Genomic DNA, 18,032 nt, shown 5'->3' on the forward strand with positions numbered 1-18,032 from the left:
ACGATCTGCTGGGCCATAAAATAAGTCTCAATAAATTGGAAAGATTAAAAATCACACAGAACATGTTCTCTGAACAGAATGGAATTAGAAATCAATAATACAATTATGTCTGCAAACTTCCCAAATACTTGAAAATAAAGAAATATACTTCAACATCATCCAGGAGTCAAAGAAAAAAATCACAAGTGAAATATAAAAATATTTTGAACTAAATGATAGTAAAAACAAATACATGGAAATTTACAGGAAGTAGTTACAGCAATATTTAGGGAGAATTTTTTAAAATGCTTACTGGTTTATGATAAAAGAATTCAAGGATGGAAAGGGAAATGAAAAACATACAGGGAAATGAAAGAGATGCATGAGGTTTAGGGGAAATTTCAAATGTTAATATAATATTCAAATGTTAATATTAGTATAAGTCTAAAATCAATAAGCTTCTACTGTAAGAAGCTACAAAGTGATTAGAAAACACAAAATAAGCAGAAAAAGGAAAATAAAGATAGAAATAAAGGATAAAACGTATATTAGAAGCCAGGTGCGGTATTGTAAGCCTGTAATCCCAGCTACTGTGGTGGGTTGGGGTGGGGTATGTGTGTGTGTGTGATATGGTATATACACACTGGAGTTTTATTCAGCTGTAAAAAATTAAATTATGTCATTTGCAGAGAAATGGATGGAACTTGAGACCATTATGTTAAACGAAATAATTCAAACTCAGAAAGTCAAGTGTTCTATGTTTTCTCTCACATGCGGAAGTCAGAGAGGAAAAAAGAAAAGAGATAGGTAGAGGAAATGAACCAGGGGGACAGGAGGGGGGGGGAAGTGCTGGGGATGGACACTGATCAAATTATATGGTTACAGCGTATGCACAATAAATATGTTACAACAAACTCCATCATTATATACAACAATAATGCACCCCAAAAAAACGAAATGCATAAACTCATAGAAAAAAATATGGGTTATAAAAGTGAGCATAAGAAGTAGCAAATTTGAATAGCTTAATATCTATCAAAGTAATTGAATCATAACCTTCATGAGTGAATTTAAACATTTAAGGAATAAATAATACTAATCTCAAACTCAGAAAGAGTAATTACCAAGTAATTTTATAAAGCTAGTATAATCTTGATACCAAAACAAATAAAACATTACAAGAAAATAAATCATAAATTCGATTATTCTTCATGAATACAGAGGAACAAATCCTGAACAATATTTTAATAATCAGACCCAGTAATACATAAAAAGAATAATTCTATAATCAAGTTGGGCACAGTGGTGCACACCTGTAATCCCAGCGACTTGAGAGGCTGAGGCCCTAAGCAACTCAGTGAGACTCCGTCTCTAACAAACATATAAAAAAGGCTGGGAGATGTGTCTCAGTGGTTAAGAGCTCCCTGAGTTCAATCCCTGGTACCAAAAAGAAAAAAGTATAATTCCATAATCAAGTTAGGGTTATCCCAGGAAGGCAAGGTTGGCTGAGCAAAATGTAATTTACTGTATCAACATGAAGAAAACATTAACATAATTTAAAGGAAGAAAGAATAAAGAAAACCCTTATTATCATCTGATGAAGGGAAAAATGTGACAAAATTCAGAATCTATTTATGATAAAAGATTCAACAAACTAGGAAGAGGAGGTTTTCCTCAACCAGATGAAGGATGCCTAAGCCTATAACCAACCCAGACTTAATACTAAAAGACTGAATGCTTTCCTCCTCCCTTTAAGACTAAGACAAGGGATGCACACTCTCAACTGCTTTCTGGATTAATTCTAGAAGGATGGAAAAAAAAAAAAAAAATCCTTTCTTGTTTTTCTATTGAAGTTAAATTTGTACTGTATCAAATAAATGGTTTTTATTTGAATAAACACAAAAAAAGAAACACTATACTGGAGTTCTAGGCAGAGAAAGACAGGAAGTTGAATAAAATGCACACAGATTGATCAAAGTAATAAGTACATTAGCAAGGTCACAGAACACATCTAATGCAGAAAAATCACCAAGGGCAGCAGGGCATACCTGTATCAGCCATCCAGGAGGATGATGCCAGTATCAGCAAGTTAGCAAAACCCTGCCTCAAAAAGGGGTCAGTGGTAGAGCACCCCTGGGTTCAATCCCCAGTACCACAAAAAAAGAAAAAAAGAAAAATTAATTGCATTTATCCACTCTAACAACAAACAAATCAAGTAATGACCCAAAACAAAGAAATTGAACAGAAATAGAAACGAGAAACTAAGCAACCTAGACTGTAATACCTACTGCAAAACTAAAGTATATCAATGAAAGAAATAAGTTGGACTTCATTAAAATTAAAAACTTCTGCCCTTTGAAAGACAATGTCAAGAAAATAAGACAAGCCACAGACAGGGAAAAAATAGGAGCAAGAGACATTTGATAAAGATCTGCTATCTAAAATATGCAATTTTTAAACTCAACAGTAAGAAACTAGAAAACTAGATTAAAAATGGGTCATTGATCTTAACAGATACCTCACCCAAGAAGATACATGGATGGTAAATAAACATATAAAAAGATGCTCCTTATCATCAGGAACATGCTAATTACAACTATCAGTTACCACTTCATATCATCAGCAATGGGCAAAATGCAGAGTACTAACATAATCAAATTTGGTGAGAACCAGGAGCAACAGTTCACTCACTGCTGGCAGGAATGCAAAATGGCACAACCTTCAGAAGTCAGTTTTAAAGTTTCTTACAAAATTGAACACACTCTATTGCCACACATACAATCAGCAGTTTTTACTCACTGGTATTTATCTAAAGGAGCTAAAAACTTATGCCCACACAAAAACCTGCAAATGGATATCAACAGCAACTTTATTTACAACTGCCAAAGCTTAAAAGCAACCAAAGATGTCCTTGGGCAGGTGAAAAAGATGCCATGAAAAGACAGGTAAAACCTTATTAAATATATATTACTAAGTACAAGGCAGTCAGACTACACTGTGTGATACTGTAATACAGAACATGTATCCAAATCCAATGAGTGAATGAGTGGAAACCCTAAAGTAAACTATGGATTTGGAATGATTATGATGTGTCAATGTGGCTTAATTGGTTCTAAAAAGCTGTACCCCTCTGGTGGAAGATGCTGATAATGGGAGAGGCTGCACGAGGGGCAGGGATTAGAAAGGTAATCTCTGTGCCTAAAAAATAAAAAAGCTTTAAAAGCTTTAAACAAAGAGGTACGTAGATCAATGGAAGAGACTAGAATAGAAACTGGCAGATTTTTTTCTCAAGGGCCATTTAGTAAATTTTTCCAGTTTTACAGGCAACCTATAGTTTCCATTCCAGATTTTTTTTTTTTTTTTTTTTAAACAACACTTTAAAAATACAAACCCCGTTCTCAGGTTTCAGGCCACAAACGGAATGCAAACGATGGGCTACAGCATCTGCTGACCCCTCAAAGAATTCAGAAAACAGGTACTCCCTCTCTCTAGGCAATTCCATTCCCAGTTATTTATCCAAGGGAAACGAAACCCTGTAGCCCACATAAAAACTTGTACAAAAAGTTTGCAGCTTTACTCATAATAGCTCCAAACTGGAGTTTATCACTAGAGGAATAGATAAGCAAATATGTGGTATATTCATACAAGAGAATACCATTTAACAATTAAAAAAAAAAACAAAAACTGACTCATGCATCAACATGAATCTCAAACAGCATGTGAGCACTGAAAAAAATCAACATACTATACGATTCCATTCACAAGCAATTTGAGCACAGGTAAAACTGGTCCACTGTGAAAGACCACAGTAGTGAATGCTGGGGTGAGGATGAGAGTCAGGAAAAGGGAACTTTCTAAACAAAAGAAATGCCCTACATCTTGAGGGATGGGAGTATAGTTAAGTAAATTTTGACAAATGCAAGATCTGCTTTCACTCTGTAATTATACCTCCAAAAATATTAAAAGTAAAACAGTAAAATGTAAGAATTAACATAGGTATGTCTTTAAGTTCAGATCATCAAAGTTCAATTTTAATTGATAAAATAACCAAGGGTGGTGGTGCACACCTATAATCCCAGAAGCCCAGGAAGCTGAGGCAGGAGGATGGCAAGTTCAAAGTCAGGCTCAGCAATTTAATAAGGCCCTAAGCAATTTAGTAAGACCCTATCTCAAAATAAAACAAAAAGGGCTAAGCATGTGGCCCAGTGATTAAGTGCCCCTGGGTTCAATCCCTGGTACCAAAAAAAATTTGATAAAATAACAAAGATGACTGGGTTTTCTTACAAGTATTGGTCTTCAAGGAAGTCATTGGGAGAGTTACCAAATAAGTCTTCATTGTTGCTATTAGGTAAACATCAATTCAGGTTGAATTACAAAGAATCAGCTACAAAGTTAACAGGAAAAAAAAAAGTCATGACTAAAACTTGGGAGTTTAAAAAAATATATAATTAAAGTTAAAAAAAAAAAAAAAAAAAAAAAAGACTGGTAGGAAATGGAGTACATTTAATGGTTAAACGCAGTGACCCATGTCTGTAATATCAGTGGCTTGGGAGGCTGAGGCAAGAGGATCATGAATTCAAAGACAGCCTCAGCAAAAGTGAGGTGCTAAGCAACTCAGTGAAACTCTGTTTCTAAATAAAATACAAAATAGGGCTGGAGATGTGGCACCCAAGTACAACTGGGTGAGGGGATTATGGGCAACATGTTCTTTTTTAGACTTTCCAAGCTTTCCAATTTTGTAAAATAAACATCAAATATTTTTATGATAGAAAATGTTCTCTGAAAACACTACAAAAGCAGTCTCATTATCAATTCAAATGTTTGTGGCTATCTCAAGACCTTCAATGCAGCAAAGCCTTGAGACTCCTCAATCTTCTTTGATAGGTTTGGAGTTAACCCAGGCACTGTGCTGAGGATTTCATGTACACATCTTACTTAATTAACATAATTCTATAAGATAGATATGGCACGGCGGCACTTGCCTACTACACGTGAGGCCCTGGGGTCAATCCTCAGCACCACATAAAAATAAAAAAGGTATTATGTCCACTTACAACTAAAAAATAATAATCAAAAAGCTAGATATAATTACTATGATCCTCTTTTAATTGACACAATTCTCAAAGAAGGCACTATTATTCTCATTTTAGAACACAAAAACCAAGGCTGAAACAGGCTAAGTAATCCCCTCACCCCCCGCAAGTAACATTAGTGGAGCTGCACATGAACCAAGGCAGCTTGCCCCAGAATCCAAGCTCTACTCTTCAGCACTTAGCTATCCTCCATCTGCAAAGGCCATGTGGGCTGCTGCTGTTGCTGAATGGACTGAGCACTATATGTGAGTCAATCTATTTAAATATACAAATATAATCTAATTTAATTTAAAAGTTCTATAATGAAATCAATTCATGGGGAATTAGGCACATCTTGAACCATACATTCTAAAGGACATTAGGATCACCTTCCTTTGAAGTCATGGTAAGATTACTGAGCCAGTATGAGACTACTAGATATTTCTACCAAAAAGCTCTGCTTAGCTGGGTGCAGTGGCACACGCCTATAATCCCAGCAGTTTGGGAGGCTAAGGTAGGAGGACTGAGAGTTCAAAGTCAGCCTCAGCAACTTAGAAAGACCCTGTCTCAAAATAAAAATAAAATTTAAAAAGGGTGTGGATGTGGCTCAGAAGTTAAGTGCTCCTGGGTTCAATCCCTTGGTACCATAAAATAAAATGAAATAAAAAGCTATGCTAGGTAAAAGATCTCTACAATGAAAACTACAAAACACTGAAGAAAGAAATTAAGGAAGACCTTAGAAGATGGAAAGATCTCCCATGTTCTTCGATAGGCAGAATTAATATTGTCAAAATGGCCATACTACCAAAAGTGCTATACAGATTCAATGCAATTCCAATTAAAATCCCAATGACGTACCTCACAGAAATAGAGCAACAATCATGAAATTCATCTGGAAGAATAAGAAACCCAGAATAGCTAAAGCAATCCTTAGCAGCAAGAATCAAACAGGAGGTATTGCAATACCAGAACTTCAACTATACTACAAAGCAATAGTAACAAAAACAGCATGGTATTGGCACCAAAACAGACAGGTAGATCAATGGTACAGAATAGCGGACACGGACACAAACCCAAATAAATACAATTTTCTCATACTAGACAAAGGGGCCAAAAATATGCAATGGAGAAAAGATAGCCTCTTCAACAAATGGTGCTGGGAAAACTGGAAATCCATATGCAACAGAATGAAACTAAACCCCTATCTCTCACCCTGCACAAAACTCAACTCACAATGGATCAAGGACCTTGAAATCAGACCAGAGACCCTGCAGCTTATAGAAGAAAAAGTAGGTCCAAATCTTCACCTTGTTGGCTTAGGATCAGACTTCCTTAACAGGACTCCCATAGCACAAGAAATAAAAGCAAGAATCAATAATTGGGATAGATTCAAACTAAATAGCTTTCTCTCAGCAAAGGAAACTATCAGCAATGCGAAGAGAGAGCCTACAGAGTGGGAGAATATCTTTGCCTCTCATACTTCAGATAGAGCACTAATTTCCAGAATATATAAAGAACTCAAAAAACTCTACACCAAGAATACAAATAACCCAATCAACAAATGGGCCAAGGAAATGAACGGACACCTCACAGAAGAAGATGTACAAGCAATCAACAGATATATGAAAAAATGTTCAACATCTTTAGTAATAAGAGAAATGCAAATCAAAATTACACTAAGATTCCATCTCACCCCAATTAGAATGGCGACTATCAAGAATACAAGCAACAATAGGTGTTGGCAAGGATGTGGGGAAAAAAGTACACTCATACACTGCTGGTGGAACTGCAAATTAATGCAGCCACTCTGGAAAGCAGTGTGGAGATTCCTCAGAAAACTTGGAATGGACCTACCATTTGACCCAGCTGTCCCACTCCTCGGCCTATACCCAAAGGACTTAAAATCAGCACACTACAGAGATACAGCCACATCAAGGTTCATAGCGGCTTAATTCACAATAGCCAGACTATGGAACCAGATGCCCTTCAACTGATGAATGGATAAAGAAACTGTGGTATATATATACAATGGAATATTACTCAGCTATAAAGAATAATAAAATTATGGTATTTGCAGGCAAATGGATGAAACTGGAGAATATCATGTTAAGTGAGATAAGCCAATCTCAAAAATCCAAAAGAGGAATGATCTCACTGATAAGCGGATGATGACACTTAATGGGGGGTGGGAGTGGGACAAGAATGGAGGAAGGAGGGACTGTATAGAGGGAAAAGAGAGGTGGGAGGGGGGGGGAAGGAAAAAAATAATGGAATGAATCAAACATCATTACTCTATGTAAATTTATGAATATGCAAATGGTATGCTGTTACTCCATGTACAAACAGAAACAACATGTATCCCATTTGTTTACAATAAAAATAAATTAAAAAAAGAAAGAAAGTTTAAAAAGAAATCATGGAAAAAAAAAAAGAAATAAAGAAAGAAACCACAAAATGAGTGAAACCATTCTGAACTTCCAGTAACAGCTGTCTTCCAGAAAAAAAATAAAAAATAAAAAAAGCTATGCTTAGCAGGAGCTGAATACATCCCATAATACACTATATTAATTCACTGCCCTGCATAGTTCCATTCAATAAGCTATTTCTGTTGTGATCTTTTAAGAGACCTAATGAGGATTTTCTTAATATAAAATTCTCTTATTTTCTTCACATTATTTTAAGGATCAGATATCATTACATGAAAAAGTGGAAAACAGCAGCAAAGTATTATTTCCCTTGATACTAAATATCAGAAATTCCCAACTGTGTGTCCAAAATAGAGAAGATGGACTAACCATTCCTCTAAGAGTCAACTTGTCTCTATTCATTCTTTAATGACTATATTCTATTAATCCATTTCAGTGTGTTCCCTAAACAGCACAATCAGGGTTATCTGCGAGCTGGTAGAAATGCCCATCCCAACCTGCTGAATCCAAAGCTTGGGGAGAGCCCAGCACTCCTGTGAAAATCTGCAGATAATATGAGCAGCTGGCAGGATGATGACTGACTGGGTTATATATATAAATATAAATGCACGCCTTGAATCAAGCCCTACATTTTCAGACCACTTTCTAGAAAAGAATAATATTTCAAAGACTTTATCTGAATAAACCAAAAAGCCCACCTGGACTCTAAGACACCTGGGAAGTCCTCCTCTGAGACACCTGGGAAGCTCTCCCCTAAGACACCTGGGAAGCCCTTCTAAGATAGCTGTGAAGAAAGATAATACAAGTTCACTTTGGTCCTTTTTCAGATTTGTAATGAGAAAGAACAAAAAGGATTTCTGAAGCTACAAAAGCAAATTTTTATCAATCTTAAAATCAGAAGATTCTTTTTTTTTTAAGTTTTTTTTACCTGTAGATGAATACAATACCTTTATTATTATTATTTTTAATGTGGTGCTGAGGATCAAACCCAGTGCATCACATATGCTAGGCAAGTGCTCCACTACTGGCTCCACTACCAGCTCCAGAAGAGATGATTCTTGCCCACTTGGTGAAGCAACATCATAACACTTTCCTCTTTCTACCAGCCACTTCTCCATGCAGAGCTATATTTTTCAGCACCTGCAGCAGGATAAAACTAATCTGAATGTTCATGTGGTTTCTAAATCTCACTTAAGTTAATCCTTTTTGCATTCCTTTTACAGGCCAAGTATTTTCTACTGAAAACTACCAAGTTTGGGTTATTTTCAGTAGAAAACTAGAACACACTCCCTAAAAAAAACAGCACATCAAGTTTTGCTGCTGTTGAAATGGAGAAATCATTTTATTTTGTGGCTGATTTTAATCACATTGGGCCTTGTTATCACTGCCATTTTACTGAAATGTTGGGGTTTTTTTTAAGTGTTTTCTTATAGAGCCACACAAAACTGGGAATGATAAAGGGAAAAAACAAACACTCAGAGTGTCTAACAATTTTTGCACAACTCTTAAGTTAATGAATTTTTAAAATGAAAAAAATCCTATTAAAATGTAAACTGTAGGGGCTGGGGTTGTGGCTCAGTGGTACAACACTTGCCTAGCACATATGAGGCACTAGGTTCAATCCACAGCACTGCATAAAAATAAATAAAATAAAAGCTTTGTGTTAATTTACAATAAAAATATATTTGAAAAAATGTAAATTGCAGCCCAAAAAATTCTATTATAATACAAATTGTACCCAGTCATGGTGGTGCACACCCATAATCCCAGCAACTCAGGGGGCTGAGGCAGGAGGATAACAAGTTCAAGGCCAGTCCCTGCAATTTAGGTATACTTTGCCTCAAAATAAAATAAAATGACTGGGAATATAGCTCAGAAATAGAATGCTCCCGGGTATGAGCCCCAATACCATGTGTGTGTGTGAGAAAATAAATAAACGGGCTGGGCGTGGTGGTGCATGCCTATAATCCCAGTGGCTGCAGAGGCTGAGGCAGGAAGATTATGAGTTCAAAGCCAGCCTCACCAATTTAGCAAGGCTCTAAGCAAGTCAGCAAGACCCTGTCTCATAATAAAATATTAAAAAGGGCTGGGAATCTGGCTCAGAGGTTAAGCGCTCCTGGCTTCAATCCCTGGTACTTCTCAAAAATAAGTAAACAAACTGACCCAAGCACAGGCTTCACGGGTTAGTGATTAAGACACCTTCTGCTGGACTGTGTGAGATGCAAGCGGGTTCTGCCACTTGAAGTCTGTGTGATGGTGGGAAACTGTGTGCCTCCATCTCTTAATCTGTAACATGGTGCTGCAATACCATGTACTTACAACCTAACTCATGTTTTTTTAAAAATCAGGACTAAAAAAGTTATATATTTTTTAGTTCTTCTCAAAATCATTGTACACTTTACATACCCACACATATACCTATGATAAGATATAAATATGTATCAACTCCAGAGACCACAAGGGTCAATACCTATAGGAAACACAGTAAGAAAGTTGTCATAGACTTCAAGTCAGATTCCATGAAGGAGCCGGTGGGGAGAGGAGAAGGGAAAAATAATACCAAAATTTCAGGCCCACGCATCTATACAGGTGAAGGGTCACAATTCTTCAAGGAACAAGATCACTATGGTGCTACTTAAACTGTCTAGAGAACAGATGTGAAAGACCTCAAAACTCTCTTTGACCAAGTTAACACAGCATTGGCAGAAAAATATGAGAGCACAAAAAGGGGTCTCTATCTCATTAATGATTAGTAATAAAAACTAAATGTAACATTTGCAAATAAAATTCAGCAACACAATAACTTTTAATCTTACAATTATAGGAATGGTTCAATTGATATGAGAAAACTGATATAGATAATAGCAACAAAATCCATAATATACCCAGGTAACAACTTAATAAGACAGACAAAACTATACTATGCTTCTGAGCAACATAAGACTCCATGAAAGGATATGATTTCTATGTGTATGATAAGATGACTCAGGAAGCCACAAAGCTGTTAAAATGTTACATTTATCCTAAAATGATTTATAAGATTCAAAACAATTCCAACAAAACTCCCAAGTTGTTTTGGTGGGTTAGTTTTTTTTTGTTTTGTTTTGTTTTTTTTTTTGGTCTTTTTTTTAAAGAATTTAAAAAAGAGCCCAAAGTATTTATCTACAAGAGTGGTTCTGGGGCTGGGGTTGTAGCTCAATGGTAGAGCTCTTGCCTAGCATGTGTGAGGCACTGGGTTCGATCCTCAGCATCATATAAAAATAAATAGTTGTGTCCATCTACAACTAAAAATCATATTTTTTAAAAAAGTGGTTCTGTTGCCATGAAAATCAACTGAAAAACTATAAACTATTTTAATGCCCTGTCATACCCTAGAGATTCTAACTTAACTGGTCTGCAGCAGGGTTCAGGCACTATATATATTATATATACATTTTTTTTGTGGTGCTGGAGATTGAACCCAGGGCCTTGTGCTTGCGAGGTGAGCACTCTACCAACTGAGCTATCTCCCCAGCCCAAGGCACTATATTTTTAAAAAATTCCTCAGGTAATTCTGATATGCAGCCAGGGTCAAGAACCACACATCTGAATAAGTAACTAGCACCATCAGATGCTAAATTTCATTGTACAAACAGGAAAGTTAAGTTTCTGGCACAGGAACAAGCAAAGATCAATACAACTAAAGGAAGAGTCTAGAATTAAAGGAAGAGTCTAGAATTACACTCAAACCCTGAAAAGTGAATAAAGCATATTAAAAAAAAAAAAAAAAAAAAAAAAGTTGGGCATGGTGGTGCATGCCTATAAATCCCAGCAGCTCAGAAGGCTGAGGCAGGAGGATGGGGAGTTCAAAGTCAGCCTCATCAACTGAGTAAGGCCCTAAGCAACTCAGCAAGACCCTGTCTCTAAATAAAATATTAAAAAGGGATGGGATGTGGCTCGGTGGTTAAGGGCCCCTGGATTCAATCCCTGGCACCGCCCCCCCCCCCCTCCACACACACACAAAAAAACTCCAAAGCAGCATATCACATCAGAGGGAAAAAAGATGGATTTATATATCCATTAAAAAAGATGGATAATATCTAAATAAACTGTACTGGGATGACTATAATTAAGAAAAATAACAAAAACTGCTGAATTTTCTTTTGCTAAAATTAAATGAGTTAAAGATTCACACATTAATACAAGACAGTATTTCTTTCATTTTTTTCTTCTTTTCTGGTGCCAGTTACTAAACCTAGAGCTTCACACATACTCAGCATGCACTCTACCAATGAGTTATACCGCCACCCCTTCTTCCTTGTTTTGGAGACAGGGTCTCGCTATGTTAACCAGGTCAGTCTTGAACTTCTGGGTTCAAGAGATCCTCCTGGCTCAACCTCCTGAGTATCTGGGACTACAGACACACTCTACTATGCCTGGTCCAAGAGAATATTTGTAATTTTGGGATAAGGAAAACATTTCTGACCATGACAAAGATCTAAAAGCAATAAGGGAAAAAAAGGGATATTTGTTTCCCCCCAAAAAAAATCACAAACAAAATCAGAAACAAAATACTATCATTCTAAACTTAAGTGATTACATTCCTGGTAAAACTGACTTGGCAAATATTAGTCAAAAGACAACTGGGCCTGTCATGGTGGCAAATGACTATAACCCAGCCACCCAGGAGACTGAAGCAGGTGTGTTTGAGGGCAGCACTGACAACTAAGTGAGATCTCAAAAGTGACAGGACTGCCGATTTAGTTCAGTGGTAGAGTGCCCCTGAGTTCAATTCCTAGCACCAATAAACAAACAGGAATAGAACAGACAGGATATAGCTCTATAGGGGTAGGGATATGTTCGCCTAGCATACTGAAGAGCCTGGGTTCGATTCCAATTCCAATAATAAAAAATAAAAAAATAAATAAAAAGATTTAAACCTATAATACACAAAAACTAGTAAGATCATAAACCAATAAGAATAAAATGGGAAGCAATCCAATAGAAAAAGAAACAAAGGCCAGGGACAGCAGAGCACAACTATAATCCCAGAGATATGGGAGGCTGAAGCAGGAGGAATAGGAGGATTCCAAGTTCAAGGCCAGCCTTAGCAATTTAGGGACATCCCTGTCTCAGAATTTAAAAAAAAAAAAAAAAAGGAAAGTTCAATCCCTAGTAAAAAGGGAAAGGAAAGGAAAGAGAAAAGCAGACTAAGAAGATGGTGGCAAATGCCTAAAATCCCAGCTACTTGGGAGGCAGGGGGAGCTTCCAAGTTGAGAGAGGAATAAAGAGACACAAATGGATAAAGAATGTGAGTAAAACACAAATACAGGTGAATAATAAGACAACCTGCCTAAAAGAATGACAAATACTTAGCATCTAACAATATCCAGCATTGGTGAGGATTTAGACAGGGAATTAATTCACTCTTGGTAAGCATGTAATTTGCATATTTTGTTGAGTATTTGGTAATATCTATGTCTATTTAAAATGACAATATCCTCTAATAGAAAATCTCTGCTTCCAAGGATTTAAGTAGCTAACTACCTAGTAACAGGTTCTCCACAAATAAGGTATTTGTGCAGTCCAGTTCCATTTTGTATTATTTTATTTTATTTTTTTTTTGCGGTGCTGGGGATCAAATCCAGGGCCTTGTGCATGCAAGGCAAGCACTCTACCAACTGCGCTATCTCCCCAGCGCCCATTTTGTATTTTAAAAAGGTATTTATATAGAAGTGATATTCTATGGGGGGCTGCTTTTTTATTTTATTATCTGAATTATTTTATAAGAAATATGTATTTTCTTTGTAATAACTTAAAACTGAATTGTTCTTTTTAAAAAAGTTTTTTTGCTGAGTACATTTTAATCACTGCTTTATTTATTTATTTATTTATTTTGATACCTAGGACTGAACACAGGGGAGCTCTACCACTGAGCTACATCCCCAGCCCTTTATTTTTTTACTTTGAGACAGGGTCTTGCTAAGTTGCTAAAGCTGGCCTTGAACCTGCAATCCTCCTGCCATAAGTCTTTTGAGTAGCTGGGATTACAGGCCACCATGCCTTGCTTGTTGTGTGCATTTTAAAATCTTAAGGAATAGTTTGAAGTAGATTTGTCTTTTCCTTTTACTACTTGATCACCACTATTTGTTCTTTTATCCCACCCAAAGGCTATTTCAAAAATGCTAGTCCTCACCACCATGGCTGCCTTGGGAAACCCACAGATAATAAGAAAAAAACTGCACCCCATACACTATTTTGGCTTGCTTTCTAAATAGTGAACATTTACAAAGTGCTGTATGAAAGAAGATCATTCCAAACAAAGAAAGGAAGCCCAGGATGGATGAAAAACTTGAGTAAACAGAGGAACATAAAGTGCTGCATGTGTCATAGGCAACTCCAGACCACGGGGAACTCCACAGGACAAAAAGCAAACAACAATCAAAATAACAGTTTCTTGGACAAATAAACTTGAGGATCCTATGGACTAATTCATAGGAGCCATAACCACTGACTGAAATACATGTCATTCTGCTTTTGAATAAAAATTTATAAAAACTATGACACACAAGACCATCAGAAACTTGAATATGTAGTATTAATTCATTTACACGTGATAACGATCTCATGTTCAGGTAACTTTTATATACATCTTTTCAATGACTCTCCAAGGGCAGTCCAGGAAACCACACTTTCAGGGGGACCACATTGTCAAAACTGTTTCCATCAAATACTAAGACATGACAAGCCCTTTTCACTCTGTCTCAAAAGAGCACAGTGGAGTTTTTCAGAACCATTGTCATGTGCGATGCCAATGAGTTTTGTGGCTAGCAGAATGTATGCTTGCGTTTTAAAATTCTCATAAAACTAATTTTAAAGAAACCTTTCTGGGGTCCTCAATAATTTTTAAATTATTCAGGAATCCTAGAACCAAAAAGTTTGAGAACCACTGCATTATACTATTATGTCTACTTTTCTGTATGATTTAAATTCTCCAAAATGTAAAAGGTTTTTTAAACTGGCAGTGTACAGTGAATTAGGAAGATACAAATATCCATTTACACAGGAGCCAGAAACCCATTAGAAATCCCCTCTTAATCCAACTCGCACAGGCACACCCAGACTCTTCCTCAAAATGTCAGGTACAACTAAAATGTAAGTTCATGTTTCCCTCTATTAACATCTCAAAAGAAAAACATGCAATTCTAATGGTGGAATTACTTTACTTTTATATTTTAAATTTAAAAACCCCTCTCCTTGCCTAAGACACTCACAAAGCTTCATACACCAACCACACTCCCACCAACCTTATGGAAACTGTGCTCTTATCTCTCCCTCTCCCTTATTTAGGACTTATAAGATCCACGGAATAGCCCAATTCTGCTCTGCTCTGGAATTTGCTGGACCGCAATGAAATAGGTGTCCCCATGGATGCTGTTTAGAAGCCTTTGGTGGCAGGGCTTTTGCAGGGTTTAGTATCAATGGCAATCAGCCCATTCTTTCTCTGCACTCTCCTCCCTTGCCAGCCTCCATCTTTTCCAGCTGTCTTGCATATATCTTGGCATTTGTCTTCCCTTTTCTCAAAGTTCTGCTCTAGACAGCAGCTGCAAGGCTAGTGGCTGCACACCTCAGCTCACACCTTTTCCTATCAAAGGGTCTCAGAAGCATTTAGTGGCTTCCTAAAGCTCATAGTGCTGGACCCCACCCCAGTTTCTAAGTCAGTAGGTCCAACTTTCCAACAAGCTTAAGGGAATGCTGATGCTAATGCTGCTGCTGTGACCAACAAATTGAGAACCATTGCTTTGTTGTTTCCACTGAGACCCAAGAGCCCATGCTCCCCACCACCCACTCTGTCCAACTTCTTCCCTGTTAAGAGCAGCAAGGAGCTAATCACCCTGAAACAACTTCTCCATGAATAAAGTAGACTGTGAAATTAAACTTTGTTTCCCAGAGGGTGGAAAGGGGATATGAGGAAGTACTTCATCAGGTAGGTAAAGTGAGGTAAAAAGCATCTTTTACCAGATCTGCTGATTGTCAGCAGAAGTTGCCTCTTTCAACCATGTGGTCCTATTTCTACACAGTTTCCTCAGAGATTGAAAATTGGCAATCAGCCTAAAGGTGCTCCCTATAGTTTTCCAACTACCTGACCTGCAGGCTATTTTGGCAGCTTCTTTAGAAATTCTCATTTTAAAAACAAAGAGAAGAGATCTTTATCCCAAAAAGCAGAGTTCCAGGTAACAAATCTGTCTCTCACATCATGAGTGGCATGTGCAAAGCCCAAAACTGGGGACAGGAAAAGGCCAAGTACTCCCATGTTACTGTGTTGCTTGGAGAAAAGAGCGCCTAGTTAGGCAGAAGCAAACACTTGAGCTCACTTACCTTGGTCATGCCTCCTGCCTGCGCCGTGTTCAGTCCCGCATGGCCGGCCATTTGCGGGGAAACCTGCGTTAAGGTCTCGGCCAACACACTGCTCGTGGCCCCCTGCATGGCCGGAGTAGGGTATGGCATTCCAGCTCCCCTTCCTCTACCAGCAGCCCCAAGAGATCCATTCATGACTTGCGCCTGCCCTTGCTGGGCCTGATTCATTAAGCTATGGCCAGAGTTACTATTGAGGAGGCCTGGGTGGGTCTGGTTAAAGTTAGCATTCATGCAGATGCCAGGTCCAGTCTGCGATGTGGCAGGACTGCTGGTCACCAGCCCCACTTGCTTTTGTGCTTGCGGATTCAGTGCTTGTGAAGCAGGGGGTGTGGGCCCAGAGGTGCTGGCTGCCTGTTTGGGCAGGCTGGGGGCTGACGAATCTCCCTGGTTCAGAGGGCTTTTGCCCATGGCCCCCAGGCTGGCCATGTTCGTACTGTTCGGCTGCCCTTGAGCCTGGCTGCCTAGGCCCTGCTGCACAGGGCTGCTGGCGCTCACATTTCCTATTCCTGGGTTGATACTAGAGCCACTGCCTCCTCGAAGAAGCTCCGACAGTTGTTTATGTTTGGAAGCAGCATCTGGAACAAGGTTCCCACTGTTTAAAAGGCCTAATTCTCCTCCATTGGGGATCAGTTCATCAGGAAGATCATTTTCCAAGTCAAACAATGATCCAAAATCTAGAAATTAAACAGAAATTGAAATGAGAAAATAAGAAACCATAACAGCTTTCCAACTGTCACATGTTCTTATGATCTTAACCTAATGGGCATTTGACATAGAACACTAGATGCCTTCAGAGTAATGTCAAAATAATCTGAAACTTTGGGAAAATAAAACAAGGAAAAACATTTTTTCAAGTTCTGAAAAAGGAAATATTAAATAAAGATGAGAAGAGAGCCAGCCCTACTGGATTTTCTCATTTTCTAAAACAATTTAATAGTACAGTATCAGAATAAACTCAGATATAAAAGGATAATAAATGGGAAGTCCAAAAAGGCACTAAATTAAAATGTTAAAATGGTTTTAAGAATGTATGTGTATTTAAAAAGTAACTGGACATCAAGTTAGATAGATAGCAATTTGGGGAAATGAAAGTTCAACCTGAAGTGATTATACTTAAAAAAAGCCATAATGGAAAACAAGATCAGTGATTTCTCAAAGTAGAAAGCTGCCAAAATTAATAAAAAAGATACATACAGAAACTAAAAAGTTAAAAATAGAAGTTTAAAAAGAGCTGTATTAAGAGGGGAGTGTCAAACAGAATAATGCTAAGCACAAAGACTCCCAAGTGGACAAAGCACAGAGCAGATAACCATCCCAAAAGGCGCGTGGTCTTGTCTGTGTCACCTCTACTCCCTCACCTCTATGAGCTCCCCAACCCGCAGCAAGCAGGCTGCACATTCATGTACAAAGATGAGGTATGCAGCAACGATGTTCACCTTGGTATTATCTGTAATGGCAAAGAAAATGCCAATAACAAAAAAGAAAAGGCCAATAACACCAAGAGACAGTTTAGCCTGATGGTTAGAGACTAACTGGGTCTGCTTACACCTGAATCCTTTGCTTTGCTTCCAGCTTCCCACTTACCAGCTATAAGACCTTGAGTAGGTTACTCAGTCTTTCTGTGCCTCAGTTTCCTCACCTGAACACCAGAGGTGATAATGGCCCCTACTCCTAGGGATGCTGTGAGAACTAAATGAATTAATGAATGAAAAGGAGTGCTATTATGGGTGACACATGAACTCAATAATCATTACCTATTACTACTATTGTTGTTATACAATAACAGAAAGCCTAATTGCTTGGGCTGCAGTCACTGCTCAGTGGTTCAGCACTTGCCTAGTATGTGTGAGACACTGGCTTCAATTCTCAGCACTACATATAAATAAATAAAATAAACATCCATCAACAACTAAAAAAATTTTTTTAAAAGAAAGCTTAATTGCTCTGTATTATAAAATATTTACTTATTAATTAGGATGACTATAGAAATGTAGGAAAATGTTATTAAAACATGCAAAATGGTACACAAATATTAAAACAATGGCTGGAATGTAACATACCAAAAATAAAATTAACTGTGCTTCTCCCCTTCCCCACAATTTTAAAAACTTGCCTGCCCTCCCATCGCCCATATTTAGGAGCTTAAGAACTTCTCCAG

General features: G+C 37.6%; 1 protein-coding gene across 4 annotated transcripts in view; it reads right to left on the bottom strand.

Annotated features, from left to right (window-relative positions):
- CREBBP (CREB binding lysine acetyltransferase) overlaps positions 1-18,032 on the bottom strand; it is a 127,483-nt gene that overhangs the window by 88,370 nt on the left and 21,081 nt on the right. For 2 of the 4 annotated variants that reach the window (XM_079121342.1, XM_079121341.1), the window contains exon 2: positions 15,836-16,548. The exons of 1 other annotated variant lie outside the window; for it this stretch is intronic. In XM_079121342.1, coding sequence (XP_078977468.1) covers positions 15,836-16,548 — 713 coding nt within the window. Of the gene's footprint in view, positions 1-15,835; positions 16,549-17,232; positions 17,322-18,032 lie in introns of all 4 variants that reach the window. One more of the 4 variants, XM_079121343.1, reaches the window with a different exon arrangement.

Source organism: Sciurus vulgaris, assembly GCF_902686455.1.
Source record: "Sciurus vulgaris genome assembly, chromosome: 18".
Classification (NCBI taxonomy): domain Eukaryota; kingdom Metazoa; phylum Chordata; class Mammalia; order Rodentia; family Sciuridae; genus Sciurus; species Sciurus vulgaris.